We start from the raw sequence: 21469 nt of genomic DNA on the forward strand, positions 1-21469 counted from the left end.
CGGCAGCCGCCAGCCTCAATCTGGCCAGCTGCCGGGAGGGAAACATCGGGAAAAAATTATAATGAGGTCCTGCCATTAAATTCGGCTGGACAACTGCATTCCCAGAATTTCTGGGTTCCCCCCACAAATATACAACCCCGCTCCCTCCCCACCTCCCCGTAAATATCGGGCCATTGCATCTGTACATGCTCCTGCAAATAGCAGGTAATCAAAATATAGGACAACTCCACCAGCCTTCCAATATAGTAATGTAAATCAGGTGGCCGGTGGCAGAAAATGGATGGGAGTTTCATCCCACCAGAACTCCACCCACATTGTGTCAAGGCATAGTTTTGAGAGGACGGAGACCAGTGGCATAGGAAGTACCCACCACAAACAGGCAGCACCTTTATTTAAATATTCATCAGGATTGGGTACCACTTCCTAATGTTCAGGCGTGCAGGAAATTGTTTCTAGAAAGCGCCCAAGTGAGATGGATGCGAACATTATTAGAAATCACCCAAATCGTCATCAAACAGTGGGTCTAATGCTAGATCTCTTGGTCACTCACCTACAGATTCTAGCCTGCACTTTGTGTTTCCTGAATTATGTAAATACTCCAGTAACCCAGATGGCATCGTTGCAGAGGATCAAATTTCATTCACGTGCTATGTGTAACAAGATCATAGACTCGTTCTTTATTCTCTCCTGAGTTAAGATGACAGACAGAGCGGGGGAGAAATTCTGGAACGCCTATTTTGGCCTCAGGGCAAACTGAAGTTGCAATGGGGATCTGAAGCAGGAGTTAGGTCCCTTATTTGCATATAAAAACGGCCTAACGCCAGCTTCAGGTGTGGGTAAAGGTCGCCTCTCGTTTTTCCTTGCTCAATATGGTGGGCAGCACATTTCCAGTCAAAAGTGCACCCACGTTTCCTGCCCACCATTTTTGGCCTTAGGAGGCCAGAATAGCGCCTGAAAAATGGGCACTATGCAGCCCAATTTAACATCCAGTGTCTATTATCTACTATGAATTTCATGGGACAGGCCTGAAGTAGAAGTGGAGGGAAATAGATTGGAGGAGGTTAACTGAACGCCCTTGATCCCACTTACATACGACAGATCGGGGGCTCAGTGGCTCTTAAAGGGGACAGGCAATTTTTTTGGATAGATAATTCTGGTGCAGTTTTTTTTTTAGTGGTGGTAACCTTTGAGAACCCATTTACGCCCCAGAACAGGTGATAATTCAGGAGAATCCAGCTTCCCATGTACAACACCACAGGAGCTCGCCTATTACAAGTATAAACGGATTTATGTATATGAAAAAAGCTGGACATTGGATTCTTTGCTACTACATGAGAATGTGGTGTCAAAAAAATCCATTACTAAATTGTACAGGAGCAAGAAATATCATTCAAATTTGTTCTTTACTGAAGGTCAGTGTCACAATATACAGAACCGTACAATCACAAGTCACTGTAATGAATCTTACCTTCATTTTATTTTCAATCTCCACCATTTCTCTCTTCTCCATAAGCTTATAAATGGGTATAAGCTCATTCATGCCTTGGAATACTGGCATGGTGCTGACTTCATTCCTCAGATATAGCGTCAGGTTGAGGGCTTTGTCGAGTGGCAGCTTCCCTATACTAATTGACACAAAGCTTAACACGTTACGTTGTTATTGATGCCATTTTTATGCAGTTATAGTCACAGTAATGATTAAATTGAGCTGTCTACACAATTGCTTATTAGATTTGATGGACAGAACTGTGATGCCATGTGCAAGAGGCGACAAATATGGGAGGGAAAGTAGAGAGTGAGGAGGACATAAAAAACCTACAAGGGGATATAGACAGGCTGGGTGAGTGGGTGGAGATTTGGCAGATGCAATACAATATTGGAAAATGTGAGGTTATGCACTTTGGCAGGAAAAATCAGAGAGCAAGTTATTATCTTAATGGCGAGAAACTGGAAAGTACTGCAGTACAAAGGGATCTGGGGGTCCTCGTGCAAGAAAATCAAAAAGTTAGTATGCAGGTGCAGCAGGTGATCAAGAAGGCCAACAGAATGTTGGCTTTTATTGCTAGGGGGATAGAATATAAAAACAGGGAGGTATTGCTGCAGTTATATAAGGTATTGGTGAGACCGCACCTGGAATACTGCATACAGTTTTGGTCTCCATACTTAAGAAAAGACATACTTGCTCTCGAGGCAGTACAAAGAAGGTTCACTCGGTTAATCCCGGGGATGAGGGGGCGGACATATGAGGAGAGGTTGAGTTGATTGGGACTCTACTCATTGGAGTTCAGAAGAATGAGAGGCGATCTTATTGAAACATATAAGATTGTGAAGGGGCTTGATCGGGTGGATGCGGTAAGGATGTTCCCAAGGATGGGTGAAACTAGAACTAGGGGGCATAATCTTAGAATAAGGGGCTGCTCTTTCAAAACTGAGATGAGGAGAAACTTCTTCACTCAGAGGGTAGTAGGTCTGTGAAATTTGCTGCCCCAGGAAGCTGTGGAAGCTACATCATTAAATAAATGTAAAACAGAAATAGACAGTTTCCTAGAAGTAAAGGGAATTAGGGGTTACGGGGAGCGGGCAAGAAATTGGACATGAATTTAAATTTGAGGTTAGGATCAGATCAGCCATGATCTTATTGAATGGCGGAGCAGGCTCGAGGGGCCGATTGGCCTACTCCTGCTCCTAGTTCTTATGTTCTAAATATCAAGTATAAGGCGAGCTTTGTATTGTTGAATTTCACTTGTCAATCAAACAAACTGCAGAACGAAATAAAAATAAAACATGCTAGAAACACTCAGCAGGTCAGGCAGTGCCTGTTTCTCTCTCCACGGATGCTGCCTGACATGCTGAGCATTTCCAGCATTTTCTGTTTTTATTTTCAGATTTCCAGCATCTGCAGTATTTTGCCTTTTGTAACTACAGAATTAACCTGGGGCCTTCCTGATCTCTCTTACTCAGCACCACATGCTGTATTTATATACTAAGCCACTGTGGAATAATTCACATTACATTTGTCCAATTGGCATCTACAGTTTCAGAACACAGCACTGTGTGGTTAAAGGAGATACTTTAAACTAGATCATAAGAGCATAGGGAAGTCAGAGGCTCATACATGAATCAAAGCTCATGCTGTATCAATAAAATGCTATGTACTGATTCTATCACATAAGATGACGTGAATTAGATGAAATAGATTGGAAACTGGTGATTGTAATTCTATGGATCTAAGCAGATAATATGAACTGTAATAATAGCTTTCACCGTACTTTGCAAGTAATTAATCCATGTAGGAGGAATGACTATTTAACAATCTCTACACAGAGCTGTATAATAAATGATAAAGCTTCTGTGTCTTTTTTCTCATTTGCAATGTATTTCTATTTATTCTATGATATGGTAAAGATTTACTATACATGTATTAATTTACACTTTAAGGTAAGTTAAAGCCATTCTGGCACACAGTAGACATTTTCAGGACTCAATTTCATTTTAGCACATCTATTGTTACTTTGCAGCAAAGATCACTCATCGGGGCCGATTTTTGGGAAATGACCCTGCAAGTTTAATGACGTAGCTCGGACACCAACTGCAATTTTAAGGGACGCATGGGCAGAGCTTGTGACGTGAACGTGAACCTTCCGCCAATGTGTACTGGGGTTCTGATCCGGAAAAAACAGAGAATTATTTAAAATTGGCCCGGCCTTGCCCCGCTTCGGTATCGCACCCCCCTCCTACCGAGTGCCTACGTGCAGGCCTCTGCCGGCGCACAGCCAGCCGACATTCCTGAGGCCCAAGGGCTGCACGGGATGCCTGTTTGGGGTCTGCAGCTTGCCTGATAAATTCAAATGAGGCCAGGGCCTCAAAATCGCGGCGGGCTCTTCGCCACCGGAACGGTCAGCCGGCAAAAGGGGTTCTGCCAGTCGGCAGCCCAAAAGTCAAAATCCTCTCGAACAAATCATTACCACATTAATACTCATTTTAGTTTCCAGTATTTGCCTCCTCCCACTCAGTCCATACCAATAATATTTCTTTTTACAAAGCAAACAAATCCAATTTAGTCATTTTTTAATATTATTATGTGGCATAGCAATTGGGTCAGGTTGAACATAACTAACCAAATGTCTCAAGTTGACCCTGATGGTTGCTGGAATACAGAAGGGCTTGGATGAAATGTGCTGGGTACTAATGACACAGATTCCCTACAGTCAAGTTAGCCCTGAACAAAACAACTGAACAAAATTAGGTTAGATTTTGCACAACTGGGACATCCTCGATGGCTTAGTATATAAATGCGGTGTATTACTGAACTAATACAGACCAATATTCAATCCCTAGAAGTTAGCCAATATCTGCCAGGGAGGCAGTCAGGGTACTATACATCTGGTCTATATGTTCCCATGTTAACAACAACTACTTGCATTTATATAGTGCCTTTAATGTAGCAAAACTTCCCAAGGCACTTCACAGGAGCATTATCAAACAAAATTTGACACCGAGTCACATAAGGAGATATTAGAACAGGTGACCAAAAGTTTAGTCAAAGAGGCAGGTTTTAAGGAGAGTCTTAAAACGAGGAGAGAAAGATGGCGAGACGGAGTTCCAGAGCTTAGGGCCTAGGCAGCTGAAGGCACGGCCGCCAATGGTGGAGCGATTAAAATCGGGGATACGCAGAGATCTTAGAGGGTTGTAGGGCTGAAGGAGGTTACAAAGATAGGGAGGGGTGAGGCCATGGATGGATTTGAAAACAAGGATGAGAATTTTAAAATCAAGGCATTGCCGGACCAGGAGCCAATGTAGGTCAGCGAGCACAGGGGTGATGGGTGCAAGTTAGGATGTGCTCAACTTTATGGAGAGAGGAAGATGAGAGGCTGGCCAGGAGAGCATTGTGATGGTCAAGTCTAGTGGTAACAAAGGCATGGATAACAAAGGAGGGGATAAATCAGCCTGTGGCTCCTGCTGGAAGGTGTGTGTTATGATCCCCGCAGCAAATAGTCCACCAATACACCGAGATGCATAATGGCTACTTGGGTGAGGTACCACAAGGCTCCCAGTGTATCTCAGCATGAGTCACCATCTCCAAGAGACAAAAGGAAAAGAACTGGTAAAGAAAACATGCAATAACAGCCCCAGAACAACTTCGGATACTTTACCAAAACATATAACTACACACAAATGACACAATGGAAACAGGCCTTTTGGCCCAAAAAGTCCAGTTGGTATTTATCCTCCATATGAGCAGTAGTCCTAATTCCATGTCAAAACTAAGATTGATAGAGTTTTATTAGGGAAGGGTATTAAGGGTTACGGAACCAAGGAAGGTCGATGGAGTTAAGATACAGATCAGCCACAATCTAATTGAATAGTGGAACAGACTGGAGGGGCAGAATGGCCTACTCCTGTTTCTATGTTCTATCTGGCTGCCACATTCACAGATCGCTTTAATCTGCTTTTCTTCACCACCCATTTAACGTAGTGAATATTTTAACCACACATTATTCAAGGAAATTTGTCAACGGGATTAACTTTAAAATCCAGGAGGATTGAACTGTAAATGCTACAAAAGCTTTCCTTATGAATCTCCTCTGTGAACAAATGGCAACAAGTTCAAAAGCAGGTACATTCTTTACCTCACAAGCTGGAAGGCATTGTTAATAAGGTTGGCTCGGTCATTGCTGCTGAGGACTGTGTGACTTTCTCTCAGTAGTTTGATTAAGGCATCGCATCCATCATTTTCATAATGCACAATGTAATAGCCATTCATATCCACATTGAACTTTATCCAGTTCACTTCCTCCGGGAGAGTGAGAACATCTGAATGGAGGAGAAATCATATCAAAACCTTCCTGCAGAACAAGTCTACCAAAGCAATAAGTCAAAGCTAGTTTTAAAGAAACATTGCCAATTTGTGGGCCTATAAAGGCTACACTTATAAGCGTCCATTACCTCTGTTCTTTTTAATCTTTTAATAAAATCTGGTCTCTACAAAAGAAATCAAAGGAGCACATTTATTGCACATTTCTTTGCTCCTCCCCACACAAGGCAAATCACATCACATTGAACTGAGCTCAATGGGGCCAAAAATCCTCAGCCTCTGATCTCACCAGAGTAACCAGGCTCAGCAGGCTCACACAATTCGAATGCCAGCAGTGGGCATCCATGCTGCTATGTGCGCACTTGTAGCCCCTGCCAAAGGAGGAGGATGAAAAAAGCGGGGATGGCAAACTGTTCATTTTGCAGCTGGTGATCCTGGCCTGGATCATTTTTAAAAGGCTGCCCAATCAGACCCTTTCAAAACAGGGCTGAAAAGAATAATTGTGAGAGTTTTCTTTTCGGGGTCCAGGTCAGAACTCAGACATGGACCCCCATCCACAGCTGAGCAAACCTCTATGAGGATTCATCCCAGCATCCAGGTCACTCGTTGGTAGGACACTTGAAGCAGAGGACATTTCTAGCGGGGGAATTCTTTTGGCCCCACCCCTTTGGATGACAGGGACCCTGTTTGCGTTGAATAGAAGATCTGCCCACACCAGGCCCCTGTGCACAATTCTAGCTGGTAGAATTGGGAGTAACGACCCATTCATCAGACCTCCTACACCAGCCTTGCACTGTTGATCCGAAGAATTTTCAGCCCCATTGTTTTTAAAGGGACTTTAGTAGCTGCACCTTCCTTACAGACACCTAGACAATTGTTTATACCAAACTAGTTTGGCTTAAGCCTACTCTGTTCAGATTTCTTAGGCCCTGACAAAAATGAAACAAATCTGCAAATGTGAACCCTGTGGGCACCAGTACCATGTTTCACATCAATTCATTTTTATATTGATTCAGTTTTGTTTTGATTTTTTATAACTATTATTGAATTCAGTGTATAGAATGCTCGCTTTTCTGAATCATGGCACTGTACAGAGTACACAGATCATTACAGGTAACATCACTTGGAGAGTCATATATTGGGAGTCTAACACAGTTCAGTACATTTTGGCAGTATTGATCATTAACATAGCCAGTCGTTCCTGGAAAGAGCTTCAGATTGAGTAGGAGAGTACTAATAAGGAATTCAGTATGTTTAAAGGCAGCGATGTAGACACTTCCCTAATTATCCAACTATCTAAGGGAATATGTAACTGAGCAATAGATATCAGGAAGGTCTAAAATTTGATCCCCTATCTGTGTTCAGTTAGCTGACTTTAATGGTGGTAGGGGTTCTACAATTAGCCTGGGTTAGAGAGTAGAAAATCAGCCGGGGTTCTTACTGCTGATCGCTATCCAGTGAACTATCCTGGGAGATCATGCATGTGGACATCAATCAGGATTGGGTTCCGCTGTGATGCCTTTTGTGGTGAATAGCCTACCAACCCTCACTTTCTAGATCCATAAATGAAGATTGGGCATTTGCCGAGGTACCACAGGGTGCATTGCCTGGATGAATGCCTCAACAGTGATACAATGTATTCATGAGAGGAGAGGGGAAATTGATGGGAGAAGGATGGAAAAAAACCTCAAAAAATTACAGCTTTGCTCATTCTTAATATTTACAGAATATATTTATGATACTTTTAAAGCACGTTTCGTGTGCATTAGTAAACAGAAAAAAAAATTATTGTGAATTATTTAATTGCCATATAACTAAATGTCTAATTAGTATTATATAATAATCTTGAAGTAATCAAGCAAGGAGGTCAATATCATGCACAGGGCAGCGCAGCCAGGACTGTTGCTTGCTAAGGACTTACTGGGGGTCATTTTGAACTTTGGCGGGGGCAGGAAGCTGACGGTAGCAGATCTGTTGCCCATTATAGACGCCACCTGGTTTTCCTTTCCATTGAAGTTAATTGACGTGCAGTGGGCAACCGATCCGCTGCAGCCAGTTCTACCTCCCCGCCGACGTTGAAAATTACCCCGTGTCTGTCCCAGAATGAACTGACCTTGCACAAAGATGTACAGTCAGTTCATTTAAATATTTCAAATGGTGCTCCTAGCGCATGGCACGTGATGTACTGAGAGTGCCGCAGGGGGTGGGGGCTGGAATGTTGGGGTCCAGCGGCAATGGAAGGGCTGTTGACTTTTTGTTCATTGCTGCTATTATTTTCCCAACTATAACCACTGGAGACATAAGTCTCCTTGCAATATTTTACCAGTATCTGCAGAAAGATATAGGGGTGGCCTTAAGTGAAGGATGGAACCCACCAGGATCAAAATTATTTCAATGTCCACAGGCCTCCCGTGAAACACCTATGCAAAACAGATATTCAGCGACTGGGGTAGTGCTCAGTTGTTCCTGTTACAGTATGGGGAAGCCATACTGTAACATAATTTACATAATTTTTGAGGTCGCAATGAGGTTTGCATGCAAGCTCTCAGCTCCCTACACCATAGCCGGTGGCATGCTAAGTATCGCAGGTGCATTTTTTTTTATTAGTTCATGGGATGTGGGCATTGCTGGCAAGGCCAGCATTTATTGCCCATCCCTAACTGCCCTTGAGAAGGTGGTGGTGAGCCGCCTTCTTGAACCGCTGCAGTCCGTGTGGTGAAGGTTCTCCCACAGTGCTGTTAGGAAGGGAGTTCCAGGATTTTGACCCAGCGACGATGAAGGAACGGCGATATAGTTCCAAGTCAGGATGGTGTGTGACTTGGAGGGGAACATGCAGGTGGTGTTGTTCCCATGTGCCCGCTGCCCTTGTCCTTCTAGGTGGTAGAGGTCGTGGGTTTGGGAGGTGCTGTCGAAGAAGCCTTGGCGAGTTGCTACAGTGCATCCTGTGGATGGTACACACTGCAGACATGGTGCACCGGTGGTGGAGGGAGTGAATGTTTAGGGTGGTGGATGGAGTGCCAATCAAGCGGGCTGCTTTGTCCTGGATGGTGTCGAGCTTCTTGAGTGTTGTTGGAGCTGCACTCATCCAGGCAAGTGAAGAGTATTCCATCACACTCCTGACTTGTGCCTTGTAGATGGTGGAAAGGCTTTGGGGAGTCAGGAGGTAAGTCATTTGCCGCAGAATACCCAGCCTCTGACCTGCTCTTGTAGCCACAGTATTTATGTGGCTGGTCCAGTTAAGTCTTTGGTCCATGGTGACCCCCAGGATGATGATGATGATGGGGGATTCGGCGATGGTAATTCCGTTGAACGTCAAGGGGAAGTGGTTAGATTCTCTCTTGTTGGAGATGGTCATTGCCTGGCACTTGTCTGGCGCGAATGTTACTTGCCACTTACCAGCCCAAACCTGGATGTTGTCCAGATCTTGCTGCATGCAGGCACAGACTGCTTCATTATCTGAGGCCTCTGTCCTGCACACCCAATAGTGTGGGGAGCCAGCATCCACTGTGCTTCAGTGCATTGCATTATTGGCTCAAAATTGTATATGGTGGTATTTAAGTGGCAAGAACCTCAAATACTAGTAAAAAGTAATAAATGTCATTTACCCTTTTTAGTCGTCATCAAGTGCCTCTGGATGGTTCTGGAGTGGCTTGTAATGTAGGTTAATGGAATATGCCACAGATAACTACAAAAAGAAACACAATAAAGTGAGGATATTAGTGTTTTGGGGTCACTTTACATACTTATCAAGGTATGTCAATGGTGGGGAATGGAACACTTTTTCACCTAGTTTCACTATCAAGCACTCCCAGGTCAGCATAAATAATTGCAGAATGAGCTCCCTTTACTCTAACCAAACAAAGTAACTTAACCAGAGAAACCCTCCTTATCTCATCAAGATGATTTTTCCATTTACCACACTCTTCGAGTGAGATTGCGAACTTGGAGCCAAATTATGTGCGGTTTTGTGTTGTGGACCCATTAGAACTTCAGTGCACAATTGATTTCATACAGAATCCTTGAAGCCAATCATCCCATTGGCCTGATTTTGAGTTGAGCCCAGATGTGAAAGGACAGTGTTGTAACTCATTTCACCAGAGATTCCCAAACTGGGGGTGTGCCAAGGTTATCAGGGGGCACAAGGAGGACGATGGGTCTGAACAAATACGAGTTGGGTGGGACGTTAAACTCAGATGGGCGTAAAAGATTACATGCCACTATTTCGAAGAAGAGCAGGGGAGTTCTCCCCATTGTCCTCGCCAACATTTATCCCTCAACCAACATCACAAACAGATGATCTGGTCATTATCTCAATGCTGTTGGTGGGACCATGCCGTACACAAATTGGCTGCCACGTTTCCTACATTACAATAGTGTCTACACTTCAAAAGTACTTCATTGGTTGTAAAGCGCTTTGGGAAGTCCTGAGGTTGTGAAAGGCGTTGTATCAATGCAAGTCTTTCTTTCATTTTATTGCAACATAACTATCTTCCCATAGGTTGAGCCTTATCTGATCCTGTGGTTACATTACGGTACCAGTTTTACACAGGCACCACTATTACTGTATATGTTATGTTAGCTGAGAAATTAAACTCCTCTTGTACTTCTCAAAAATACTGGGTGGAACTTTCAACTTCAGCGGGGGCGAAAAATGGGCGGTAGCAGATTGGCCGTCAGTAATATCATTGAATTCAAGCCAGGAAGCACAATCAGGTGGCTGTTCCGCAACAGCCAGGTTATGCCCCTGAAGTTGTAAGTTCTGACAACTGTTTCTTAGAAAGATGGGGGCACGCTTGGGACATGAATCTCCGAAAGGAGGCTCAGCAAAAAAAGATTGGTGGGTTCATGTGATTATATCACTGCAGGGACCAACAACACTGTAATAAAGAAAGAACATGCATTTATAGAGCACTTTATCACATCTTTAGAATGTCCCAAAGTGCTTCACAATCCAATGATTTATTTACAGGGTTGATTGGGCCTGGATTGCCTGAGTTTTTTGTTTTTGGTATGTGGATGATGGTGACAACACAGTATTTATTGTCCCACAAACAGCAAATGAGATGAATGATCAATTTGTTTGTGATTGAGAGAGTGGAATGTTGGCCAGGAGAATTTCCTGCTCTTCTTTGAATAGTGCCATAGAATCTTTTACTTTTACCTAAACTGGTAGACAGGGCTAACTTCTCATTTGAAAGACTGCACCTCTGACAAGACAACACCCCCTCAGCTCTGTGCTGAAGTGTCATCTTAGATTATGTGCTCAAGTGCTGGAATGGGGCTTGAACTCTCACTCTCCTAATTCAGGTAAGAGTACCATTAATTGAACCAAGCTGGCACATACTAGTGTAATAAAAAATACTAACCGCCTTGTCTGTTAAGTCATTTCTACATAAGAAAAAGCTTATCGAACCACTGGAGTTGTTGTATGCATTCATATGTTCAACAGTGGAAATAAAATACCCAAAGTCGGAATGAGACAGTGTCAGACTGAAAACTACAGGTCATCTACTCCAGCAAAGAAGTAGTTTAATCGCACATTGTAACTTAAATAGATATTTGGGATGTGCAGGATATTTATTTGAAATTTTTATATAGTATTTAGATATTTCACACTCTAAAAGGGATGCTCAAATAAGTCAAATTACCATCGCCGAATCCCCCACCATCAACATCCTGGGGGTCATCAGTGACCAGAAACTTAACTGGACCAGCCATATAAATACTGTGGCTACAAGAGCAGGTCAGAGGCTGGGTATTCTGCGGCGAGTGACTCACCTCCTGACTCCCCAAAGCCTTTCCACCATCTACAAGGCACAAGTCAGGAGTGTGATGGAATATTCTCCACTTGCCTAGATGAGTGCAGCTCCAACAACACTCAAGAAGCTCGACACCATCCAGGACAAAGCAGCCCGCTTGATTGGCACCCCATCCACCACCCTAAACATTCACTCCCTTCACCACTGGCGCACTGCGGCTGCAATTTGTATCATCCAAAGGATGCACTGCAGCAACTCGCCAAGGCTTCTTCGACAGCACCTCCCACGACCTCTACCACCTGGAAGGACAAGAGCAGCAGGCACATGGGAACAACACCACCTGCACGTTCCCCTCCAAGTCACACACCATCCCGACTTGGAAATATATTGCCGTTCCTTCATCACCACTGGGTCAAAATCCTGGAACTCCCTACCTAACAGCACTGTGGGAGAACCGTCATCACATGGACTGCAGCGGTTCAAGGCGGTGGCTCACCACCACCTTTTCAAGGGCAATTAGGGATGGGCAATAAATGCCAGACTCACCAGCAACACCCACATCCCATGAACGAATTTTTTTAAATGTTCATTAACCATTTTCCGTTTACTGTGATGGGGTTAACGTGAAATTTTGCAGATGCAGTACACTGTGCCACAGAATGGGAAGATGTGGGCTTGCGTTCCTTATTCTCCACATGGCAAATCCCATCACAGTTGTGCCACTATTGGCCTTTATTTTTCTGTCAGCACTGCTATCTCAACCTTGTTTTAAACAATAACATTTCTCAATTGCACAGCATTTTGTGAATGGAATGGATCTATGTCTAAAAGTAATATTCAGAGAGAATTTCACAACTAACTTGGGAGTTATTTTGGCAGTATTGCCTCTATTAAAATAGCGGGCAAAAGAAAGTCACATAAACGCAAGCATTATCATCTACTAATGTCTAATTTAATGTGCACTAGCCCCAATCTCAGAACAGTACTATTTCTATTTCCCATATCCATCCTTGTGGCTTATCTGAGGTTGTGAATTAAGTGCTAAACTATGGAAAGTTCTGTGCCCACTGAGAGCTGAGCCAAGACTGCTCACATTCCTTTTACATAGGACCTTTTTTCCCCAAATGAGTGGAGAGGGGAAATCTTCATTCCATCTGTCTGCATTAGATTCAAATACAAGGGTCGAGGGCAATGTGCTAAACTGCACCATCATGCAGTCCTCTTGTATCATTGTTTATTACAGTATTAACATTTGACAATCAAGTTCAGTTTTAGCTTCATGAATATCAAATCTCACGCCGAATAAACCCAAAGAACTCTTGTTTTCACCGTGCAATCATCTGCGGTCAGCATGCTTTGGCTGGAAGAAGATAGGCGAGAGATAAATTACAGAGTGAGGAGAGAAAATTTAAACGAAAATTTAAAAGTAATACCTTGCAGATTCTGAATTTGGATCTTGGAAATGAGAACCTTTTTGGTAGTACTCTTGTTGCAATAGGACTTGTCTTCCTTTCACTGTAACAGTTACTAGTGGGAACCCCTTCTGAAGCGTCCAAGTGTTCATCATTGTTTTAACATCAAGGGCATCTTCCATGAACCACTGCTACAAAATAAAAATAAGAACACTAAATTGTAAAGTTTTATACTGTGTCTACTGCTCGTTACTAAAATTGTCATTTTTCTTTTGGGTTACTCCTGGTCATATATTGAGGCTCAAAAAATTACAAACTATACTGCCATCTTTCATTTTTCCTAGGTACTGCATATAAAATAACTTCACACAGGCCACTTAATTCAAATTGTCTGACAATTCAATTTTTCCATTAAATTCCCACATTGGTATATTATTTATATTGCTTAATTCAAATTATTTGGAGACTGCAATTGTCCTTTTTCTGTATCTTTGTACTGTTTTTCTTGTTCCTTTTACTGCTTCTTTCAGCAACATCAACCTATATTTTGAATAAACTGTTTTCTAGACATTACTAACTTTATTTTTCTGATTGCACTGCTATCTCAACTTTGTTTTAAATAGTAACATTTCTCAATTACACAGTAATTTGTGAATGGAATGGATACATTTCTAAAAATAACATTCGGTGAGAACTTCACAACTAACTAGGGAGTTATTTTGAGAGCATTGCCTGACTAGAGTTTGGGTGGCGAAGGTATGAAAATGATCATGCGAATGAGCCATCAAGGGATAGTGTGGTTTCACTGAGCATTAGTGCACTGATATGAGTTTTGGTTATATTTTGTAACAATTTCATTTTTCAAAGCTCTTTTTGTATATTTGTAGAGTGACAACATTGTTCAGGCAGGTTTCTCATGAATTTGATCTCAGTGGTTGCCGGGACTACAGATATGTTTTGTTAAAATGTATTTTGGGTTTGGTCAGCTGGTGTCTGACATGCACAGAAACCCATCACCACCTTACCAAGTTGCTGAGAATTTCTGTTTGCCTGATACTAAGCACATGCTCTTTCCCCATAGGGTGATCTCCTCTTTGCTATTCAGCAACTCTAACTGGAAAGTCCGTGTGTGGATGTCAGGTGAGGACAGAGTCACGACTGGTTGTGGTGACACTGTCGCCCTGCCTGGATAAAATATCCTCTCAACACTCACTACCCAGGCTCATACATTAATAATGACCATTTAGGAATTTTGGAAAACTCTCCATTGGTTGGGGTCATAAGAACCAAAAGCGACATGAGGAAAAACTTTTTAACGCAGGAAATGGTTATGATCTGGAATACACTGCATGAGGCAAATTCAATCATGGCTTTCAAAAGGGAATTGGATAAGTACTTGAAGGGAAAAAATTTGCAGGGCTACAGGGAAAGGGCAGGGGAGTAGACTAGCTGGATTGCTCTTGCAGAGAGGCGGCACGGGCTCGACGGGCCAAATGGCGAACTTCTGTGCTGTAACCATTCTATACTATGAGTCTACCTGGCACAAAGGAAGATGGTAGTGGTTGTTGGAGGTCAATCATCTCAGCCCCAGGACATTGCTGCAGGAGTTCCTCAGGGCAGTGCCCTAGGCCCAACCATCTTCGGCTGCTTCATCAATGACCTTCTCTCCATCCACTTGCCTGGATGAGTGCAGCTCCAACAACACTCAAGAAGCTCGACACCATCCAAGACAAAGCAGCCCCCTTGATGGGCACTCCATCCACCACCTTAAACATTCACTCCCTCCACCACTGGCTCACCGTGGCTGCAGTGCGTACCATCTACAAGATGCACTGCAGCAAGTTGCCAAGGCTTCTTCAACAGCACCTCCCAAACCCACGACCTCTACCACCTAGAAGGGCAAGGGCAGCAGGCGCATGGGAACACCACCACCTGCATGTTCCCTTCCAAGTCACACACCATCCCGACTTGGAAATATATCGCCGTTCCTTCATCGTCGCTGGGTCAAAATCCTGGAACTCCCTTTCTAACAGCACTGTGGGAGAACCTTTGCCACACGGACTGCAGCAGTTCAAGAAGGCGGCTCACCACCACCTTCTCAAGGGCAATTAGGGATGGGCAATAAATGCTGGCCTTGTGAGCGACGCCCGCATCCCATGAAAGAATAAAAAAAGATGCGCTGGAGGGCCGAAAGCACGTGCAGAACAGTAGTCCAGGGTAAGACAATGCCTTCAGGAAATGAATAGGCATCAAAATTGGGAGAAGAATTTTTTTTTTAAAAACGTAGTTAAACTTAAATTAGAATGGTGTACAAAATATTTTGATGGAAGATGTATTGAATAAAAACAGTTGCCCCAAAAATCCACATTAGGAGTGACGAGTTTATTTTGAAATTGGAGAAAACCAATTGATCTAAATTCTGTGAGGCTCAATATTGAGGTGCAAGAAATGATGATTAATAAAGTACATTCGGAATTACACTGAAAACCGCTTTTAAAAATAAAGTCAAATGTATTTTATTATCAACCATAAAAATCAAACTTTTCAGCAACCAATTATATTTCAAAACTTCAATTCAGATTACTTTCCAAATGAAAATCGTTATGTAAATAACACCATCAATTTGGATTTTAAAAAATGGTATCTTACTGAACCAGGACGTAACTCGGGATTTCTTGAGCAAAATTGTTGTTCATTTAGTCTGCTTCCATGTGTATCATCTGATGGGCAAATCTAGAAAAAGAAAATGCTGGGTTTACTTTTAGTCAATTGCCATCAGTGGAATTACTTATATGATAAGAAAATTAAATAATCATCTTAAATATAACATTGTCCTGATTTTTCAATCCTTGTAAAACTGGCAAAACTCTGCTGCCTGTATCTTAACTCACACCAAGTCCTGTTTACCCATCCTCACTGTGCTCGCTGACCAACATTGGCTGATGGTCCACCAATGCCTCAATTATAAAATTATCATCCTTGTGTTTAAACCCTTGGCCTCGCCTGTCCATATCTCTGTAACCTTCTCCAGCCCTACAATCCTCTGAGAACTCTACGTTCTTCCTACTCTGGCCTCTTGTGCATCCCTCACTTCGCCCCCACCATGGTGGCTGTGCCTTCAGCCATCTAGGCGCTAAGTTATGGTATTCCCTCCCTAAATCTCTCTGCTTCTACACCTCCCTCTCCTCCTTTAAGACACCCTATGAAACATATCTCTTTGACCGAGCTTTTAGTCAACTATTCTAATATCTCCTCCTTCCACAAACCAAGTACGATCTCTCTATCGTGGAATTTATTCCATTTAATTTTCTGAGGGGCAGTTCTGCAAAAATACTCACTGATCCCCAAGTAATCAATTAAAGTCCAAAATATTCATCCATGTTACTTTCACACACCCCTCTCCACTGTTATTGATACAGCCATGGGAACACCACCACCTGCACGTTCCCCTCCAAGTCACACACCATCCCGACTTGGAAATATATCGCTGTTCCTTCATCATCGCTGGGTCCAAATCCTGGAACTCCCTTCCAACAGCACTGTGGGAGAACCTTCACCACACGGACTGCAGCGGTTCAAGAAGGCGGCTCACCACCCCCTTCTCAGGGGCAATTAGGGATGGGCAATAAATGCCGGCCTCGCCAGCGACGCCCACATCCCATGAACGAAAAAAAAAATTAACAGATATTTATCCAGCTCCTGTTTGAAAAAGTTAAACGCCATGGCCTCAACTGTATTTACTGAGAAACTGTTCCAATAATCCTCTACAGTGGGAAGAAAGTGTCTTCTAAACTCTGGTCTCACTCAAGGCTGGTTAATTTTAAGCCCGTGTCCTCTAGTCCTGTGTTCACAGTCTAACCTAGTACTATACTGTAACTGAAAGACCTTAAGATACCCAAAATAGGATTCACACTGTCTGAAGTTAACTGTTATAATTCATAGCAGAAGCTTTGATTCAAGTGATTTTTACAGATCTTTTAAAAGGAAGTGATTAATTAAAACAATTCCACTTCAAATTAATTTGCTGGGGAGCTTCATGGTGTAGTGTATTAACATGTAGCCATTTTATCAGCAGGATCTGAGTTTCAAACCACCAAGACTGATCAAATTAAAATTTAATTTTTCTCTTTCTCTCTGATAGTTAAGGTTCTTTGTAAAATGAGTCTGGTGCATCGTGACTCAGTTCCTTGTACACAGCACAAAACTATACATTATTCATGAAAAATTGACACTAAATCAATAATCTGACTCAGAGAGGCCATGTGAAAGCTAATAAGGGAAATGGAGAAATTCCCACTGATGCAAAGGATGGGGGTGGGAGTGGGGGGGGGAGTGGCGGTGGTCGTCTCTTCTATAATTGGGATTACGGTACCTTTTTCGACCAAAATAGAGAAAATTTTACTCTGCCTTTGGCTGTGGTTTACCTGGTGTCAAGGTCCTTAATGCTATTTTAATACTGGAAATCAAAGAGAGGAAAGGTGTTCCATCTGCCAATACCGACAAATCTCATTTTTTAAAATTCTGATTTCCAAAATTCAGCTTTTCTTTCATCTATATTGATATCACTTACTTGGATAAACACAAAAATAAACTTAAAATAAATCAACTTGCTCACAGACTGCCAGCACATCAAGTTTTAAATTGTGGCCTTCCTATCTACAAGATACCAAGCAGAGAATCTAGCTGTTTGCCCAAAGAGCAGGGGAAAAAATCAGAAGGCAAGTCATCCCATGATGATCTCATGCAACTAATAGCACTAGTTACAGTGTGATTATTGGCAGACACCTGGCAGCAGGCCACTTAGTGAAGGAATAGTGAGTAGTACAAGAAATAAAATAAGCTGAAAAGCATTTTTTTGGGAAAACAGAAGAGCACATCAAAATGACTAATGCTGGTAAAGTAACAATCTAAACTAATGCTTAAAAATAAATGTTTCATACAATATATTTTGTCCATTTACACCAAATTATCTCTCCCTGCAATTCACCCATTACTATTTAGCATCCTTGACCCAGGAAAAGAAGTGGTGTACATGCCCTCAATAATTTTTACTCGAGAGTGCAAAGAAGGAGAATAGTATAAGACAGTTTGCATGGACAATCACCTGGCAAGAGCTACATTAACAACAAAAATGATTTTACATATGGAAACACGAGCTTACATTAGTCAGGCTGTTCCACAAATCCTCACTTTTTGCATTTGCATAGCTATGGCGTTGCAGGTAGCGAATAATGCCAGCTTTAAAAACATCTTCCGTCAGGTAGTCCATCAGCATGTTCAGAATGCAAGCTCCCTGCAATTCAAACCAGTCAAACATTATACCCTTAATCTATTGCACTATGACATTACTGCATTGCCAGACAATGCCGGCAGATCACTATTGCTGTTCAATGAATTTTACATGGAAATAACGTACACTGCATACATTGTAAACATAGCTATGTCAAGTTGTGACATTAGTACATTGTTACCAAGTTCCATTAGTTCCTGGTTCCTCGTGTAAATCACCAAGTTTAGTTGTTCTATCACAATGCAAATTTTTGCAACTAGTTATTGGCCAAAAGAACATTTTTTTAAAAATACTGACGGAAATTTTATCAAGTCAATAGAGGGATTGGAATCAGTACAGCTTGAACCAACCACAGGAGGAAATTATTTAAAGTTGATTTATACATAATGATATTAGTCATTTATACGATTATATTTATGATATCTAGTGAGTCTGAAAAGCTAAGCTAACAGAATGTTCTTGTCACATTCGCACCCCCCCCCCAATCAAAGAACATTCCCTTTATCCCTATTTTCTGTCTTCTACTTCCTAGCCAATTATCAAACCATGTCACAAGGTTATCTCCAATTCCATGTGCTCTCATAGAAACATAGAAACACAGAAAATAGCAGGAGTAGGCCATTCGGCCCTTCGAGCCTGCTCTGCCATTCAATAAGATCATGGCTGATCCTCTACGTCAATATCATATTCCCGCGCTCTCCCCATATCCCTTTTGTGTCTATAAATCTCTCTAGCTCCTTCTTAAATATATTCAGTGACTTGGCCTCCACAGCCTTCTGTGGTAGAAAATTCCACAGGTTCACCACCCTCTGAGTGAAGAAATTTCTCCTCATCTTAGTCCTAAATGTCCTACTCCTTATCCTGAGACTGTGACCCCTCATTCTGGATCCCCCCCAGCCAGGGGAAACATCCTCCCTACACCCAGTCTGTCTAGCCCTGTCAGAATTTTATATGTTTCAAAGAGATCCCCTCTCATTCTTCTAAACTCGAGTAAATACAGGCCGAGTCGACCCAATCTCCTCATACGACAGTCCTGCCATCCCAGGGATCAGTCTGGCGAACCTTCGCTGCACTCCCTCTATGGCAAGTATAACCTTTCTTAGATAAGGAAACTGCACGCAATACTCCAGGTGTGGTCTCACCAAGGCCCTGTATAACTGCATGATGTGGAGATGCCGATGATGGACTGGGGTTGACAATTGTAAACAATTTTACAACACCAAGTTATAGTCCAGCAATTTTATTTTAAATTCACAAGCTTTCGGAGGCTTCCTCCTTCCTCAGGTGAACGATGTGGAAATGAAGTTTCCACATCGTTCACCTGAGGAAGGAGGTAGCCTCCGAAAGCTTGTGAATTTAAAATAAAATTGCTGGACTATAACTTGGTGTTGTAAAATTGTTTACAACTGTATAACTGCAGTAAGACATCCTTACTCCTATACTCAAATCCTTTTGCAATGAAGGCAAATATACCATTTGCCTTCCTAACTGCTTGCTGCACCTGTATGTTGCTTTCAGTGACTGGTGTACAAGGACACCCAGGTCCCTTTCTACATCAACATTTCCCAATCTATCACCATTTAAATAATACTCTGCCTTTCTGTTTTTCCTTCCGAAGTGGATAATTCACATTTATCCATGTTATACTGCATCTGCTATGTATTTGCCCACTCATTCAACTTATCTAAATCGCCTTGAAGCCACTGTGCATCCTCCTCACAACTCACAATCCCACCTAGTTTTGTGTTGTCAGCAAACTTGGAAATATTACATTTGGTTCCCTCATCCAGATCATTGATATATATTGTGAATAGCTGGGGCCCAAGCACTGATCCCTGCGGTACCCCACTAGTCACTGCCTGCCATCCCGAAAAATACCCATTTATTCCTACTCTCTGTTTCCTATCTGTTAACCAATTTTCAATCCATGTCAATATATTCCCCCCAATCCCATGTGCTTTAATTTTGCACACTAACCTCTTATGTGGGACTTTATCAAAGGCTTTCTGAAAATCTAAATAAACATCCACTGTTTCTCCCTTACCTATTCTACCAGTTACATCCTCAAAAACTCCGTAGGTTTGTCAAACATGATTTCCCTTTCATGAATCCATGTTGACTTTGTCTAATCCCGTTGAAATTTTCTTAGTGTCCTGTTATCACATCCTTTACAATAGACTCTAGCATTTTCCCTACTACTGATGTTAAGCTAACTGTTCTGTAGTTCCCTGTTTTTTCTCTCCCTCCTTTTTGAAATAGTGGGGTTACATTTGCCACCCTCCAATCTGCAGGAACTGTTCCATAATCTATAGAATTTTAGAAGATGACAACTAATGCATCCACATCTTTGTTAATAACCTCTTGTGTAGAATCTTATCAAATGCTTTCTGGAGGTCCATATAGATAACATTTCTTAGACACTCCCCTTTCCAACATGTTAGTGACACCCTCAAAAAATTCAACTATATTAGTCAGACAGGACCTACCCTTCACAAATCCATGTTGACTCTCTTTGATCAGCTCATACTTGTCCAAGTGCTCATTCACTCTCCTGATTCCAGTAACTTCCCCACAGCTGATGTTAAACCGAGGTCTGTAGTTCTCGCTCCCTCCTTCATCCTAATCATTCACCCTCAAATAAATGTGATAGACTACTGTATTTTAAAGACTTGAGTAATGAGTTACACAATGACTTTGTTTCTGTCTCCCTGCTGAAGTTGTAACTTGTTTTAAAGCAGCCATAGTTTAATTTCTTTCTATTTACCTTCTCATAGGAGACATCATCAAACATTTCCTGGATCTGTGCAGGGTTTTCCACTGGAGTTGATACTGGATGTGAAGAGTTGAAGGCATCTACATCCATTGCACTAAAACATTTGTCCAGGAAGAAATCTTTCTTTATGAGAAACAAAAGGATTTAGACTTTAGTCTTTGAATTTCACATTCACACTTTACATATATGACTCTTTCCAATACTATATAACTGGTGATGAGTAATCTATTTGAACAAAGCTGAACAAATGTCTGAGAGCCATTAGTGTATTAACGGTCAGTGCCACCGTTTAGGTTTGGATCCTGCTGTACTTAGTTCCCTTTCTGTGGCACTGAGCAGAATCTTTGCATTCCCTGATAGGAAGAAATAAAATCAGAGGGCAAAGCTATGCCTGGCTGGTCCCTAGTGCTTTCTCACAGC

At 42.2% G+C, this 21469-nt stretch overlaps 1 protein-coding gene across 3 annotated transcripts in view; it reads right to left on the reverse strand.

The window, feature by feature from the left end:
* The window catches only part of LOC137320900 (endoplasmic reticulum aminopeptidase 1-like), a 96908-nt gene that overhangs the window by 24891 nt on the left and 50548 nt on the right, over positions 1–21469 (reverse strand). For 2 of the 3 annotated variants that reach the window (XM_067982878.1, XM_067982877.1), the window contains 7 exons: positions 21041–21172; positions 18148–18279; positions 15636–15719; positions 13008–13177; positions 9421–9500; positions 5631–5814; positions 1469–1625 (listed from right to left, as the gene is read on the reverse strand). In XM_067982878.1, coding sequence (XP_067838979.1) covers positions 1469–1625; positions 5631–5814; positions 9421–9500; positions 13008–13177; positions 15636–15719; positions 18148–18279; positions 21041–21172 — 939 coding nt within the window. The remainder of the gene's footprint in view (positions 1–1468; positions 1626–5630; positions 5815–9420; positions 9501–13007; positions 13178–15635; positions 15720–18147; positions 18280–21040; positions 21173–21469) is intronic. The other variant, XM_067982879.1, reaches the window with a different exon arrangement.

Source organism: Heptranchias perlo, chromosome 4 (assembly GCF_035084215.1).
Source record: "Heptranchias perlo isolate sHepPer1 chromosome 4, sHepPer1.hap1, whole genome shotgun sequence".
NCBI classification, from domain to species: Eukaryota; Metazoa; Chordata; class Chondrichthyes; order Hexanchiformes; family Hexanchidae; genus Heptranchias; species Heptranchias perlo.